Genomic DNA, 17963 nt, shown 5'->3' on the forward strand with positions numbered 1-17963 from the left:
GTGGAAGTACAGTAAGTCTTGAGGAGACGGAGGGCCTGCAGTAGTACTTGGACAGATTAGCTGAGTGGTCAAAGAAGTGGTAGCTTTGACCAGGTGGGGTTATGCACTAGGAAGAATAAAGGTGTAAATTATTTTCTAAATGAGAATAGTATTCAGAAATTGGAGGTGCAATGAGACTTGGAAGTACTAGTAAGAATGATCTTGGTAAAGGAAGACATAACATATGAGGAGCACTTCATAAATCTGGGTCTTTACTTAACAGAGTTCAGAAGGACAGGGGCGGTGGGATTCTCATTGGAACTTGCCAAATACTGAAAGGCCTGGATAGAGTGGACTTAGAAAGCACGTTTCTACTAGAAGGAATTTCTTTAGCCATATGCTGGTGCATCTGTGGATTTTTTTTTGCCACAGGGGACAGTTAAAGCCAAGTCAATAGGTGTATTTAAGGCAGAGGGTGAAATGTTCTTGATTGGTAAGGGGGCTAGAGGTTACAGGCAGAAGAAAGGAAAATTGGAGTTGAAAAATAAATCAGCTACAATTGAATGACAGAGCAAACTCCATAGGATGAATGGCTTAAATTTGCTCCTTTCTCATACCTTATGACCTTAAGATACTGATGACTGTGATGTGACAGATGATCCAGTTACAACCCCAAATGAAATGAAGAACTGGGTGTGTACAAATGAACAGTCAATTGCAACAGGGACAGAGTGTAAAACTCTTCTGCACAGTACAAGCTCCCTGGTCACATCATGAAATGAACATAGGAGGCATATAAGAAGACATAATAAAGACAAAAAAGTCCATTATGAGCAACTAAAATTTTATTTATAGAGAATCTTTTAATGCAATTTCACACTGAAGATATAAATGTAACAATTAAAATGATAAAATCTCTCATCTTCATTAGATATGATTAAAAAAATAGATGTGCTAAACTCAGGATTAGAATTTATAGATTACAGTGTCTACAGCAGAAATAGATTTTAAAATATACAGAATCATTAATCTTATGCGCAACCTAATATTCAGTTTTATTCCCAGAAAATCTATTTCTTGATTACTTTAAGGATGGCAAGTAAAATGATTACATCATAATAATCTTGGGGAATACTTTGAAGTGTGTTCTCACTTCAATGTGCCAGACTTGAGCTTACTTCATAAATGAATGGTGCAATATGGAAGGTGTTAACCAATAATATCCACAGAACAGTGGCTTCAGGGTTGAGGAACAGTATAAGCAGGTAATCAAAATCACCCATATGCATCAAAATCAAACTGCCTCTGTGATACAATGAAAAATTATATTCACCTTTCAAATCAAGTTGATGACATTTTGATTTTCTATGTGTGAGGTACTTACTCTTTGCACCTACTCAATCTATTTTTGAGTTTTGCTTCCCAACTGCCTGCTGCAAGAAGCTTTTTCTCTGAAGATTGGAAGATTTGACATATTCACTATGAGAGGAACAGCATCATTTACTTCAAACCCCCAGCAACAATAATGCTTTAGCAACATTTATGCTAACACAACTTTTCACTTGGGCAACTTATTTAGATTAATGACCATAAGATAAAGAATGCCCATCAGAAGCAATCTAGTGTTCATTGCATCATTCATGTGTTGCTGTAGGAAAGTATGCAGCTGTAGGAGTGAGACAGACTCTACTAAGCTTGCAGTCAGTGGGAGATGGAATTTGGCAGCAGTGAAGTGCATTTAATTGCTGGATTTGTATTTTTGAATATATCATAAAATTTGATTAAAACATGGGAAGTAAATATAAACTCTTTTCAGTTATAATAACCGTACAGATTGGTACAACATATTTCAGCATTTATAAAACTAAAATGCTGTGATTTGTGGGCAAATGTTTAACTTCTACATAAAGCACTGTAGTAAAGATAATAGAACTATTTGCATTTTATCCAAGTGCAAACTTACCCGAAGAACGCATCACTATAAATAGAAAACTTAGTTTTAGGGCACACCTAGACCACTGGATTACTCTGGTGAACTACACTATCTCAAGCAGAAAGGCAAGCTGTTATTCCTTCTAAATAAAATATAGTGGCCTGAAAATCTTCTGATAAAAAGCAGGCTCAGGCAACTGACATGACATTAAAAAGACATTTTCTGAGGTAGAAGATGCAGAGGATTCTTAAGATTTTGATAAAACTGAAAACAAAAGTAATTAAAATCTAAACAGATGTTCTAGGATGTTGTGAAATCACCAATCATGTAAATCTTCAAGAATTCTTTGAGTTTGCAGGCAATATTAATGACGGACTACCTTCCATGATATGACACCTAAATTAATATAAATCTGAGAGTAAGGGGCATTGTCAGGAACATCACCTTGTGCAGGCAATAAAAATACAGAAGCAGCAAATGTTATTAATTAAAACATAGTTTTCAAAGCAGCTTCGATGTGTGTATACTGTTCATTACAGCCCTCCTATTATAATTTCATGTACTTCCTAAAATGCAATTTATTTACTACTATAATAAAGGCCTAAAACTTAACTCATTATCAGTAGTATATTTATTTTGTATTGATATCTGACTCAAAATTACAAATTAATATCAGAGTCACTGAAGTCATCATAACTACAGTAAATTTCCCTCCGAAATGATCTAGTGAAGTACTCTGAAGTTGCAGCACTACACTGACAGAGGAGGCTTTGTTTTATAGCAGTGACAGCAAGGACAGTAGAACTTGGAAATTCAAAGAAACACCCACCCCAGGCTCATTCTTCATTTGAAAGCTCACAATAAACATTCTTTACAGCCTCCACACCACCAACATCCACATTGCCGAAGGCACTATTTCATGTTATTATACTGAGAAAAACTATGAAACATGCTGTATAATTAAAGAAAACCACAATATTAAAGATGCTGGCTAATTGTAAAACAGATCTATTCCATTAATATAGAATATTTTCCAGTTAAATTTGTATTCTCCTGAAAAACAAAGACTATTTAAAAACCTTATTCATTTCTTCATTTTGGATAGTGGAGAAAAAGAATAGTTTGAACAATGTCAGCATTTTTTTCCCCCAGGAACTGACTAGATTCTATTTCAATTATCTTCTGACACAGGGGAACCATATTGAAAACTCAATGCAAATCCCTGTTATTTCTCAGAATTTGTTTATAAATGCAGATTGAACTTTTTGGATTCATGGCTGCTGTTCTTCTAACTGGAAATGCACGAGTCAAGTTCTCTTATGCCAGTTTTCTTCAGTAATGTTTCTGGAGGTAACATTTCATTAACAGGCCTGCAGGTGGCAGTCAACAGTTGACTCAGTTTGTTCTTTGCCTCACAGTTATCGTCATGTCCTCAGTTATTAATGGTTTAGCATTTCCTCATTTCAGTAAAGGTTTAGAATTTCAGCTCCAAACTAGTACAGCTTGCTGTTTTGAACAGATGTTTAAAATAATTGGCAACCATGGAAGAGAAATACACAAACTTTATAACAACTGAATTATTCTGAACAGCTGGGATAGTTCACAGAGCAATTAAAATTTTCGTGAACAGCAATGCTAGGTGAGACAGTTGCAATGTAGAGTGAAATTCTAGTCAAAAATCCAAAACAAAATGACAACTTTTACAACATTTAGACAGACAAATGTCAAGAAATATTTATAATTTATACCATTTATAATTTAGACACTCCTAGTGAAGAAAACAGGCAGATTGCAGCTTTACCACAAATTACCAATATGCCTAGAAACATATCCAGGAAAAAGTTTGGGAGCCATATTTATTTGCGAGAGCATAGATGCTTTACTTTTCATTAGCTGTGTGAGATCATTTACAACAGCTCACACTTCCTTTCTACAGTTATAATCTGACTTCCCCCCATTCATTACTATAAGGATGCTTGGATAGAAAGGTGTATGAATTCTTAAAATTTCTAAGGAAGTTCCAATGAACACCTTCTAAATCCTTACTGACAATTTAGTGGTAGAGCCAGCAGTTTCCATGTTCAGTATTTTATATATTCTCCTGACAATTCAATACATCTAAAAAAATAGAAATATGCTTAAATCAACTATATCTCATAAATTGAAACAAAACTTCTATGAAAACTTGCAGTCACATTATCTGCACTCAATAGAACTAACCTAAATCATGATTTTCCCTGTACTGGACTGAAGCTGGCTGAGTTTAGAAATTGAACTCTTCCTAAAATTTCAGGATTTGACGAGGCTTGCAAAAGTATATTAACCAAAATGGTTTCATCAGCTCTCAAATTATAGTTTTCAGCAGTTCACCCTGTTAAGAAATTACAGATGATCAAGAAACAAATTTACACTTTGCTGATTTAGCACATTATTCAAATGTGCAGCAAAATAATGTAATAAAGAAATGTTAGTAGCACAAGCATGCATATATTCTGCACTCAGTTGATACATTGATTTTGGCATGTTTCAAAACACAATGTAGTTTAATAATATTTGCTATTCCTTACCCTCTAGAAGCACTGACCATAGAGCTAATAAAGATTTAGTGCAGGCTAGTTTGGATTTTTAAGACCGTCGTTCCAAACATGAAAAAAGAAAGCATGTGTAATTGCATAGATCAAGCTACTTTGCAGCTACTTATACATTGTGTGTTACAATGTATAATGTGCATTACTCTTTCATATCCACACTGTCAAGTTCAACTTAGAAGTGTAATTTATTTTTCATGATACCCTTTTCTTGAACTAGTTTGAGAGTTCCATGTTAATCATGCTATAAATGCAATCTTCTGCCATTATTTTGAATATAGATACACCTCAAAATTTACCATTCCTGCCAAGAGCATGCATGTCCCTATTGGGACATCACCTTTTACACCAGATCAGATTATTTTCAGTCTCCAAAACCATTGTGAAGTGCAATGACATTAAAAATGAGGAACAGCATCTGCTTTCAGCAGATCAGTCATTTGTGATGAGGCATTGGAGCACATCTTTTTGACATGTATAGCGTACATTGTCAAATATAGCTGTATTTTTTTTTTCAAGTTTTCAGTAGAATGTAAATACTTCATTCTCCATCACATGATTCATACTGTTATTGCACTGGTACAGATTCTGGGATTTGACCCTTTGCCTCCTTGTAAATATGTTGCTACTCAGTGTTATGGCCAGGGCAGCACACAAAACTTCCTCCTTCACAGTTTTTGCCTTTTTTCCAATTAGTAAAAATATTTGAAGGCAAGAACCAATTGCTAAATTTTGCCCACTGCAATCTTTCCCCCAGGAAGTTTTAAATGATTTGGTAAAAGTAGCCTACATATAAACTCTACTTTGACAACACTAATAGAATGGATTAACCAGTTAATGCATAGGTCAAATCCAAACAGTACATGCCAAAGAGCTATCTTGAGTTTCCAATTTACAGTGCAAGGCTCTTTTAAGATGTTTTACTTATATACAGTTAGCAGTCATAAAATTATTTGAAGTAGAAGATGAAGCCTGTAACAAACCCTGGCCCAATGGGGTACTGCATATTGGCAGCCCTCTCAGGAGCATGAAGTTTCCTGTCTTGAAAGCACTAAAAACACATCAAACTTGTCAGATTTCCCAGCAATCCAGATAACAGGGAGATGACAAGTGCTGAAATATTAAATAGACTTAGATAATTAAAAAAATAGAAATATCTCTGCACAACTGAAATCAGTCAGGAGATTGTAGAAACAAATTATAGAAAACATTGAATTAATTTATCACAATGTGCACTCTGGGGGCATGTAAGTTTTAGAAACTGCAATGAGGAACACCAGTATTTTTACCACTGTTAAAAGCACACAATTTAACATAAAAGTTTAAATGCCTAGCTTAGCTTTAGAACATATAGTACTTTGGCTTTTATTTTAAAGCAGAACCTGCACATCTTTCCATCATACCCTTGAATTTAAAAATCAGCTCTTTCTCCCATCCCATCACCAGTTAGACTCCATCCTAAACTGCTAAATAAACTCAATTCTTTCTTTGGGATGGAGGTATGAGGTGCTCTGGTAATTCACCAGGCAAGTCATAGCCTTCAAGTTTAATGCTAATCAGGTGACAGGCCAGAGCAAATTCCTCATCATCCAGCATTCCATCATGATCGTAGTCAGCCAATTTCCAGATCTTCCCCAAGACAGTGTTTGGCAATTTAGACTTGACCATTTCTTTCTTTGCATTGTTCCCATTGATTTTGCCATTAATTGGAGACAGTGTGTAGAAAATTTCATCATATTTTGACTTCTCCCTTGCCACAATCCACTCACTCTCATCTATTCCTGCTTCAGCTCCTTCACCATAGCCTTCATTAAAGGGTCCATTAACATTGCCATCAAACGCGCCACCTGTCACTTCCTGTGCTGGCTGGCTTGCTTCTTCACGCCGGATCAAGTTCATCAGTTGGGCAATGTGATTGGCTAACATTTCATCTACTGCCTCAAGCAGTTTGGGTTTTAGACTATGAAATTTGCTGAAGTCATATAACTGCAACATTTCCTGTCAACACAAACAAAATACAAGTTATATAGAAGTAAAAATTCAACAGATCTGAAAGCCATCCTTTCATCCTCCGATCAAACCAAAAACTAAAAGGCAGAATTTGATACCAAAGTTATTGAGCATTTTCTACTGGATTCTTCTGACAATCTTGCATAAGAAAGTTTGTTCTAACTGGTGCTAGCACAGCTAACTTGCTCTTAAATCCACCCAGGTGCCAGACAAGGAAAAGATGCTATCAGTGATGTAGTTAGATGAAAAGGACTGTAAGAAATACACCATTATTCATGAACTGCAGTGCTCAGGGACAATGTATTTCTGCATCGGAACTCTTTGCACCCTTATGTATCCCATCCACATCTCCAGCTACATTCACTGGTGGCCAAATAATGGCAGAGACAGAAAGCAAAAATGCTGGAATGACCAAGCAGCAAGAGTAGGGAAAGGAGCAGAGCTGGAAGTTTATGGTCAAGGATCCTTCCACAGAACTGAAAAAGTGAGAAAATAAGTCTGTTAAGCTGCGGAGAGGGAAAAGGGTAGGGAGTAAAAGGGAATTTCTATAATAGAGTGCAGACCAAAGTAGTCAAAGCAATAATCACCTACTAGACACAGAAGAAAGAAACAAGTTGAAACAAAGGCATCTGTGGAGAGATATACAATGAGAGAGGTTTGTTGGGGTGAAACACTAATAGGATAGAACTTCTCAGACTTTCCATTTTCCAATTAATAGAAGTTTTATTTATTTTCCCATAAAATAGGATTTAATTTCAAGAATATTCATCCAATTTTGTTAATGGCCATCCTAATTTATTTTCCAGATCAGAAAGTCTACAGCATTACTGAACCATAACAATCAATGACTGCTTTTAACATGAAACATTCAGCTAACAATCTATGACATTGTGCAAAGGAACTTAAACAGCCAAGAAAATGCGTCATTATTTGACCTTTTAATCACTGACAAAACACTGCCATTATATTCTCCTATTCTTTGCTACAATGTGTTTACACTAGAGACTGCAGCATGAATTATTTCCAAACTTTTCAAACAATTACAATGCAGTGCACAGACTGTAAATTCCAAACAGCATGCTGCGGCTTCTTTGTTCTCCTGACTTTATTACAACACATGAGCTGCGAACTACAGTACAATATTGAAGAGAAAAAATTGTTCCGCTTTTGGGAATATGCATTCCTGTACAAGTAGGAATGAAGTGCATTATGCTACACAATGCTTTCACTCAAGACAGTAAAATTAATTCCCAGTCTAATGACCCTGGATAAAAGCAGGAGGTTGAAATGTTCAACTCTGTGGAATTGTGTCTATTACTAGACAACTTCCACAATGAAGGAAGCAGCTCCAAGATAACAGCTTGAAGTGTCAACATCGTCAGTACGTGATAACCATCACTTCAAAAAGGAAAAAACTACCACGATTTAAACCCTAGGTGACAGCATGTACTTTCCATGTGTAGAGTTTTGTTAAATGTAAAGATTGCTGGATGTAAATGGCTTTTGTCTCCACTGGTTATGATGCCAAGATTTGGTAACATTTCCACATTTTGAAGTTTCATTCACTATCTATAAAGGGATTGATTCTCCTTGCTATATGCAAAGCAGATCATTGTAAGTTTAATTAACATTCCACAGACCTGTCAGATCAAAGAGACCAAAAATAAAAACCCCACTGATACCGACTAGGTACATCAAGCCACTTTCTTGCCTTAATCGCCCACAAATATCTGTATTTAATAATTGCTAGAACTCTAAAATTCAAATGCAAGGAAAGACTTCCTTTGTTACTTTTAAGTGCATAAAATTGCAACTCCAGACCTGCTGGGCACCTTCCAGAATTTAAAGCGATAACTGACTCCGGAATGTTCTAATCTTCAATTCACATCTCTCTTGCATTACGTTTTAATATTGGTATTTGCTTGGTTTATTACTGTCACCTGTACTGAGACACAGTGTCATCCAGGCAGATTAGTCCATACACAAATACACTGAGCTTTGTAAAAAGAAAACAGAATGCAAAATATAGTGTAAACAGCTACAGAGAAAGCACGGTGGAGTTAAACAAATAAAGAGCAAGGTCCACAAGAGGCAGAATAGGAAATCAGGAATTCAAATGGGCATACAAGAGGTCCATTCAAGTCTGATAAAAACAGGATAGAAGCTGTCTGAGTCAGGTGGCACATCCTTTCAAGCTTCTGCCCAGCAGAGAGAACGACTGGAGTGCGAAGGTCCTTGATTATGTTGACTGCTTTACCAAGGCAATGGAAAGCGTAGACAGTCAATGGAGGAAATACTGGTTTGTATTTACAATTCTCTGCAATTTCTTGCAGCCTTGGCACATACTAAGCAGTGAGGCATCCCAAATAGGATGTTTTCTATGGTGCATCTGTAAAAATTGTTAAGAAGCATTGGAGACATGCCAAGTGCCTTTATCCTTACAAAAAAGATGATGTATTGGCACACTTTTTTTTGGCAGTACCATCAATGTGGTTAGACCAGAACAAATTATTGGTGATATTTAACCTACAAATTTGAAGCTCTCAACCACCTCCATCTCAGCATCACTATACATATAGGGGTGTATACTCCATCAGCTTCCTAAAATCAATGTATTGCTGACATTGGCAGAGATCGCCATCTTAGAACCATGCCACTAGACTCTCTATCAACTTCCTGTAAACAGTCGCATCATTGTATAAGATTCAGTCTGCTATGGCGTTGTTATCTGCAAACTTGTAAATGGGGTTAAAGCAGAATTTGGCCACACAGGTGAAAGTATATAGAAAGGAAATGCTCTGCTTTGCCAATGATCTCATGCTTAGCTTTCCAGAAATAAAACCATACAACAGGTTTTCCCAACATGCACTGTAGTATCCCTCAGTGCTGGAAAAACACACCTTGATTTTAATCTGCATCAGTAAAGGGTGAACAGTAAGGACACCAATGTCAGATTATTATTTGACTACAGCTCCACCCGCAATAATTCCAAACTCATCAACAAATGCTTGACCCTGGAAACCAACACCTCCTTCTGCAACGGGATCCTTCGCATTTTGACCAACAGAGTATGAACAGCAAGGGTAGGGAGCAACACGTCTGCTGTGATTATTCTAAACACTGGTGTTCCACAAGGTTGCATGCTCAGCTCCCTGCTCTACTTCCTGTACTTCCTAAATGATTGGCCAACTTCTACTCTAACTCCATTCTACCAGTTTGAAGATTATACCACCATAGTAAGCCACATCTCAAATAATGATGAACTGGCATACAGGAAGGAGTTAGAGAACCTAGTAACACAGTGTCATGAAAACAACCTTCCACTCAATGTCAGCAAAACAAAAGAGCTGGCTATGGGCCACTGACTTCAGGAAGTGGTCGGGGGGTGGGGGGGGGAGAGTGTGATAGTGGTGCAGTGCACATACTACTGTCTACAACCTTTTTATGCCACGGAACAATACCATTAAGCAAGGGGAAGAGTATGCCTCTCACTCCTGATGCAAAGGTATTGATATGCCAAGTAACATGCCATAGGAATATTATACCCACTCTTGCAGCCACAGTATTTTTGTGACCGGTCCAGTTGAGTTTCTGGTTAGCGGTGACCCTGGGATGTTGATGGTGGGTGGAACGTCAAGAGTGAGGTTAGAATATTTCCTACTGGAGGTGCAGTTGCAAGAAAAGGTTTGTGAACTCTTTGCAATAGCCTGGTTTTCTGCATTAATTTCTGTATAAAATGTGGTCTGATCTTCATCTGTCATAATAGACAAACACAATCTGGCTAAACAAATAACACACAAACAATTGTACTTCTTCTCGTCAATATTGAAACACCATTGAAACAATCACAGTTTAGGTTCAAAAAAGTATGTGAACCTCTGGGGTGATGCCTTCTACAAAAGCTATTTGGAGTCAAATGCTCCAATCAATGAATGCTGAAGGAGGTGACAAGGGTAACAGCAAAAGACCTGCAGATGTCTCTAGAACTTGCTAAGGTCTCTGTCCATGTGTCCACTATAGAAAAAACTGAACAAGAATGGTGTTCATGGAAGAATACCACAGAGAAGACCACTGCTCTCCAAAAAAAAAATGCTGCTGCACATCAAGTTTGCAAAAGACCACCTGGATGTTCCATAACACTTCTGGGACAATGTTCTGTGGACAGATGAGACAAATGTTGAACTTTTTGGCAGGAATGCACACTGCTATGTTTGGAGGAAAAAGGATACTGCACACCAACACCAGAACCTCACCCCAACTGTGAAGCTTGTTGGAAGGAGTATCATGGTTTGGGACTGCTTTGCTGCCTCAGGGTTTGGACAGTTTGCAATTGCTGAGAGAACAATGACTTCAAAATTGTATTAAGACATTTTACAGGAGAATGTCAGGTTAGCAGTCTGTCACCCGAAGCTTAATAGTTGGATGATGCAACAAGGCAATGATCAAAACACAAGAGTAAATCAAGAACAGAATGGTTTGAAAAGAAGAAAATTTGTGTTTTGGAATGGCCAAAGTCTATACCTTAACCCGATTGAGATGCTGCGGCATGACCCAAAGAGGATTGTTCATGCTAGATGTCCCAGAAATATTAATGAACTGAAGCAGTTTTATATGGAGGAATGGTCTAACATTCTTCCTTGCCATTGTGCGAATCTGATCAGCAGCTACAGGTAATGGTTGGTGGAGGTTCTACAGCTTGTAGCTTAAGCAGATTGTTTGTCTACCATTGTGACTTAGATGAAGATCAGACCACATTTTATAAATAATTAATGCAGAAAACCAGGTAACTGCAAAGGATTCACAAACTTTTTCTTCCAACTGTATATATTATCTTGCACTTTGCAACATAGCTATTAATTGCTCCTCTGCAACTAGATCCTTGAGTTTCTAACCAAGACTTTGCAATCACTAAAGACAGGCAACAACATCTGCTCCATGATAACTTCAACAGCAATGCTCCACAAGGCTGCATGATTGTGGCCAAATTCTGCTCTACCTCAATTTTTTAAGTTTTCACATGATATCTATGTTGTGGACCAGATCTCAAACAAAAAGGTGAAGTACAGTAAGGAGTTAGAGAGTCCTGCTGCATGGTTTCAAGACAACAACTTTTCCCTCAATGTCAGCAAAATGAAGAAGCTGGTCATTGACTTACAGATGCACCATAGAAAGTATCCTATCCAGATGCCTTCACAGCTTGCTTTACCCAAAACAGCAAGAAATTGCAGATAGTTGTGAACACTGTCCAGTGCATCATTGAAATCAACCTCCCCATTGAATCTGTCTACATTCTCTGCTGCTACAAAATAAAGGACCTCTCCCACCACAGTCTTTCTCTCTTCTCCCCTCTCCCATCAGGCAGGATATACAAAAGTCTGAAGGCATGAACCACCAGACTCAGGAACAGCTTCCCACTGTTATCAGATTCTTTAACAGACCTCTCATCTGCTAAAAGATGAACTCATGATTTCCATTCTTCCCACACTGCACTTTATCTGAATCTACAACAATATATTCTGCCTTCTGTTTACGTTTTACTACTTTAATGTAATTTTGTATGGAGTGACCTGCCTGGATGCAGACAAAACAAAATCTTTGCACTGTACCTCAATCATAAGTTAATATAGCAATAATAAACCAATACCAGTTATCAGCTCATGACTAAACATTGCCTAACCTTGTTGTGTTTAGAGATGGGCTGCTTCAATTGCTAAGGAATCAGGAATGGAAATGAACATTATGAAACCCTTGGTGAACAGCCCATTTTCTTGGGTAGGAAGATCAGTGATGAAGGTCAGTGAGACCACTGAGCATCTCAAATGATGTCCTGGGACTGGGATAACTCCCAACAACTGCAACCATCTTTTTTTGGTGTGAGGTATAACTCCAACTATAGGATAGTTTTCCCCTTAATGATTATTGATCTTAGTTTTACCAAGGTTCCTTGATGCCACATTTAGTCAAGTGCTGCCTATATCAAGAACAATCATCCTCATCTCTGAAACAAGGTTCTGATGAGACCTGAGGCAAATGGTTCTGGTGAAACCCAAATTGAATATTCGTGGTATTTGACTGCCAAACAATGTTTCTTTTATATGCACAATTGACCCAATCCACAAAAGATGAACTGGAAACAAACTTCAAACGCTGGTAAAGTTAACCAAAATTTCTCAAATTCCTGAACTTCACATAAGGAACTAAACAGCTGTCTGAAAATAACAACTGCTGATGTACACAACCAAGCAAAGCCTAGTAACAGAGAATGGAAGGGTGCTCAAAGCATAAGCAGTTTGCATCTTAGTGTACACCATGTCCATTTCAGAATCTGTATATTTTAAACATTGAAACAAAAAATGATTATTCTTCACCATTCCCCATTCCCATTTCCCTCTCTCACCTTATCTCCTTACCTGTCTATCACCTCCCATGGTGCTTCTCCCACTTTTCTTTCTTCCATGGCCTTCTGTCCTCTCCTATTAGATTCCCCCTTCTCCAGCTCTGTATCTCTTTCACCAATCAACTTCCCAGCTCTTTACTTCACCTCTCTCTCCCTCCCTCCCTATTTCACTCATCACCTTGTGGTTCTTCCTCCCCTCCCCCCACTTTCTTACACTGACTCCTCATCTTTTTCTCCAGTCCTGATGAAGGGTCTCAGCGTGAAAACATTGACTGTACTCTTTTCCATAGATGCTGCCTGGCCTGCTGAGTTCCTCCAGCATTTTGTGTGTGTGTGTGTGTGTGTGTGTGTGTGTGTGTTGCTTGTATTTCCAGCATCTGCAGATTTTCTCATTTGTAAATGATTATTCTTTGTGATTTAGGAACTTTGATGGCATCTGTCTGCTAACAGCCCTGACCACATTCCAGTGAGAAAGAATGCATTATTCAGTAACATTTGAACAGCCTATACTGTATGGTGCAGTGGTTGTTGGGGTGCTTCACAAAACTGAAGCAGCACTAATGGTCATTCATAGTGAATTCTGCAACATATTTAAATGCTCACTGGCCAAAGGAACCAAGATAAAATATTTAATTAAACAATTGGCAACACCATTGTTTCTGGGGCCATTTCTGATTTTTGTTTGATAACGATTTTGATTATGGTTCAAAGTTCAGGTCAAAACATCCTGCAGCTACAGCCACCTTGTAGAATAGATTTGTCTACCTCATGGCCCCACTTCTGCCCTGTCTGACCACTTGCCATACCACTGTCCTTAGGAATCCCCAAGGCAGCCCAAATTCCTTAAAATTTGTGGCCCAAGATAACATTAGAGGAAGCATCGTGGAAGCAATAACTGAAGACCCAAGGTAGAACTCAACTGCATCAACTTGCTGCCAGGGTCCCTAGGGACCTCATCTGACCACTTTCCAGGGATACCAGAACCAAGAGACTAGGGACTCAGTAACCATTTGGGAGTTAATCCGTTCATCTGTATCAAGATCATGACTCAGGTATGCACTTGTCTGACATGATAAAATGGAGGAGGAAGATCAATGGATTTTGGAATGGGCAAATGAAATTAGAATTATTTGCTTGGGTGGAGACAGAGACTAGAATGAAACAACCCATTTCTGTATTGTAACTTGTAACAATATGCACATAAGCCAAAATTCATATCAAACTCCAGTTCACTTCCTTCAGATAACTCAAATAATAAAAAATAACATGATTATCAGGGGTCACACTCAGGGAATTACATTAAACATCTACTGTTTCTTGTTGAAGCTTCTCCTACAGTTTATACAGGACATTGAAAAAGAATAAAGAATGGCAATTACCCACATAATGACTTTTCAGTAGCACAGGAATACATGGAATATTTTCCCCTTTTTGTGCAACAGGACCGGTTTATAGTAAAGTAAATTAATCCTAGAATTAAAAAATACCACTTTCTTCTTTCACTCATTCAGATGTATTCTTGAAGAAATGATAGTACCCACCCATTGTCAAAAGGAAACTTACTGGCATATTCATCTGCGTTACTGTACCTGCATTTTGTTTACATTGGGAAAATCACCAGCAGAGATATTATGTTCCTGCTGGAGGTTCATATATATCTCTGGAAGTCTGCTTATCATTTCTCTTTTCTTTGTATCTTTTCCAAACATTGCTGGCATCTCCTTCTTTAAGTAACTGATGATATACGCATGAACCTAGAAAACATAGATAATAATTAGGAAATAAATTAAATATTTAGTGTGCCAGCGAAAAAATTTCCTACAGATTATTTATTTCCTTTATTTAATGATGCAGTGTGGAGCAGGCTTTTCCAGCCCTTCGAGCTCACTAACCCAGCAACCCCACAACCACGATTAACCCTAACCTAATCACAGGACAATATACAATGACCATGGAACCTACCCAGTACTTCTTTGGACTGTAAGAGGAAACCAGAGCACCCGGGGAAATCCTACGTATTTCATGGGGAGGATATACAGACTCCTTACAGAACGGTGCTGGAATTGAACTCCAAACTACAGAACACCCTTTCTCAATACAGCCTTTGCTATGATTGCATGAGACCAGTAAACCTAACATCAATGGCAGTTGTTACTGTCCAGAATTCTGAGGAGTAGATATACATTCAACTAGAAAGACAGGTTTTGATGTAGCCAGCACAGCTTTGTGCACGGGAGGCTGTGTCTTAGGAATTTGATTAAGCTTTTTTTTTGTAAGTGTGCAAGAAGACCTGACAGAGCAGGGTAGTAGATATGTTCCGGAAAATTAGATCAGATAGAATTCAGGGAGAGCTAACTGGATAAGTACATTGAATTGAATTGAATTGACTTTTATTTCTTACATCCTTTACATACATAAGAGTAAAAATCTTTACATAACGTCTCTGTCTGAATGTGCAATGTGCAAATTATAGTAATTTGTAATACATAGTATGTACAGTACGATATACAACAGAATAGTCAATATAGCTTAGAAATACAATTGTGTCAGCGTGATGGCCTGGTGGAAGAAGCTGTCCCGGAGCCTGTTGGTCCTGGCTTTAACGTTGCGGTACCGTTTCCCTGGATGGTAGCAGCTGGAACAGTTTCTGGTTGGGGTGACTCATGTCCCCAGTGATCCATTGGCTTGATGGTAGGAAGTGGAAGATGAAAGTGGAAGGTAGTTTTTTAGACTGGAAGGCAGCGACTAGTGAGTGGTGGGTCCAGCTGTTGTTTGTCATCTTTGTCAATGATTTGCATGATAATATGCAAGGCATGGATAGTAAGTTTGCAAGTGATATTAAAATAGGTGGTATCGTTGACAGTGAAGGTTATCGAAAATAACACTGAGATTTTGATCAGCTGAATTAGTGGACTGAGGAATGGCAAATGGAGTTTAATTCAGGTAGGTGCAAAGTGTCGTATTTTAGAGAGTTAAATCAAGCTAGGATTTTAACAGTGAACAGTAGGCCTTGTGGAGTATTGAAGATTAGAGAGACCTTCAAGTTCAAGTATATGGTTCCTGGAAATGGAGTCACACGTAGGCAGAGTGGTAAAGGGGGCTTTTGGCACTTCTGCCTTCATCAGTCAGGGTACTGAGTATAGAGTTTGGAGTTCTGTTGTCGTTGCATAAGTTGTTGGTGAAGCTACAATGAGAGTATTGTGTTTAGTTTCACTCATATTGTCATAGGAAAGGTGTTATTAAACTGGAAAAGTGCAGAAATTATTTACAAGAATGCTGCCAGGACTCAACAGACTGAGTTATAGGGAGAGGTTGGACAGGATAGGACTTCTTTCCTTTGAGTGTAGCAGACTGAAAACTGATTTTATGGAAGTCTATAAAATCACAAGGGGCTTAGATAGGGTGAATGCAGTGAGTCTTTTATTCAGGCTGGGGAAGCAAGAACTAAAGAGCACAAGTTTAAAGTGTGGGGGAAAGACTTGGAAGGAACTTGGATGAACTTTTTTTCTTACACTGAGGGTGGTATGTATATGGAAGAACTGCTAGAGGAAGTAGTTGAGGCAGGTACATTAACGACTTTTAAAAGGCATTTGGGCACGTACATAGAAAGATTCAGAAGGCTTTGGCTCAAACACGGCAAATGGGTCAAAATGGTGCCTACGTCCACGCTCCTTTGATTGACATCTTTTAGATAGATCATGAAACCATTTATTTCCCCATTTCTTTTATATCTTTTACATTTGTTTCTCATCTTGAATGTGATTCTGGAACCGTTGGAGCCTGTGCTTTGCTGTTTGGAGATCATTTGGGTGCTTCAGTACCCTGCAGTCTCCGAGAGGATTCTGGGAAGCAGAGGCAGCGTGAGTGAACCTTGTGGCAGGGAGGCTGCAGGACAGGGTGCAAGCTGATGTTTGGCTCCATTTCATTGATTAAAGCTTCCATTGTTCGCCGATTAAAGCGACAAGGATGAGTGAAGCATTGAAGTGAGTGCAGAGGGTGAGCGCCGGCTGCTTGCCTTTTGTTCGGTTGCTTAGTACTGGAGAAGGGAGAGCCAACTGCTGCACATGGAGAGTGCTGACCAGGTTTTTTTCTGCATTTTGGATGTGGACTTGGCCGATAGATTCCCTTTTTCAACCTTATAGTTTTTACATTCTGTGTTTTATCGTCTGATTTTCTCTTTTTTTTTGTGTGGGGAGATGATTTGGGGGTTAAGGTGCCTGATCCGTTTTGTTCATTTTTTTGTGTGGGAAGAGGAATTTGGAAGTCGAAGTGTCCAATCTGTTTTATTTGTTTTTTTTGTGCGGGAAGAGGGATTTCGGGGTCGATGTGCCTTATCCATTTTTATTTGTTTTTTGCAGGGAGGGGGCACTTGGGGATTGATGATCATGCTGCTTTTTTCTCCTTTCTTAGTTGCATGGCTACCCAGAGAATTGAAGAATTTCAGATTTGTATACTTTGGTAATAAATGAATCTTTGAAATGGGAGTAGATTAAATGGGCATCTAATATCAAAATAGACAAGTTTGGTCAAAGGGGCTGTTTCTGTGCTCTAGGACTCTATGTATGAGAGTCCCCAGGTTGTAGAGTGCTGTTGCATGTTACACAGAAAGACCACTATCTCCTTACAGACCTTCTTTGCAAACACACATTCCAGAAGATGAAGGGAATGTCATTACCAATATAGCTGCCTTTACAACGCAGTGGCACAGAGACTCTGATTGCGTGCAAAGGTTCTGACAGGGAGGGCCTGGCCTTTGTCACCACCAGCCAAGTCAGAGCCTGATACTTATTTAATAGTTGTGGTAATGAAGGGTGCTGGAAGATCATTTTGACAATATACTCAGTGTATACATATCTTTGCAGACACTATCATTTTTCTAGATACAAGGGCCTGAATGACTGCTGCAGTACAGGGTCAGGGAGTGGGACCATGACTGCATCGTACACGTAATGATCAGGTTCTTTCCTGCAATTCCAGTTGACGTTTCAATTTGGTTATATGCTCCACTCGGCTTAGTGCATGACCTAGTTCCTACAAGCCATTTTCCCAGGCATGG

General features: G+C 38.5%; 1 protein-coding gene across 1 annotated transcript in view; it reads right to left on the reverse strand.

Annotated features, from left to right (window-relative positions):
• Positions 1 to 815: 815 nt before the first annotated feature.
• Positions 816 to 17963, reverse strand: part of LOC134349347 (EH domain-containing protein 4-like) — an 80752-nt gene continuing 63604 nt past the window's right edge. The window contains exons 5-6 of the mRNA XM_063053516.1: positions 14497 to 14661; positions 816 to 6498 (exon numbers count right to left, since the gene is read on the reverse strand). Of these exons, the coding sequence (XP_062909586.1) occupies positions 5977 to 6498; positions 14497 to 14661 (687 nt within the window). The 3' untranslated portion in view covers positions 816 to 5976. The remainder of the gene's footprint in view (positions 6499 to 14496; positions 14662 to 17963) is intronic.

This window comes from Mobula hypostoma, chromosome 1 (assembly GCF_963921235.1).
Source record: "Mobula hypostoma chromosome 1, sMobHyp1.1, whole genome shotgun sequence".
NCBI lineage: Eukaryota > Metazoa > Chordata > Chondrichthyes > Myliobatiformes > Myliobatidae > Mobula > Mobula hypostoma.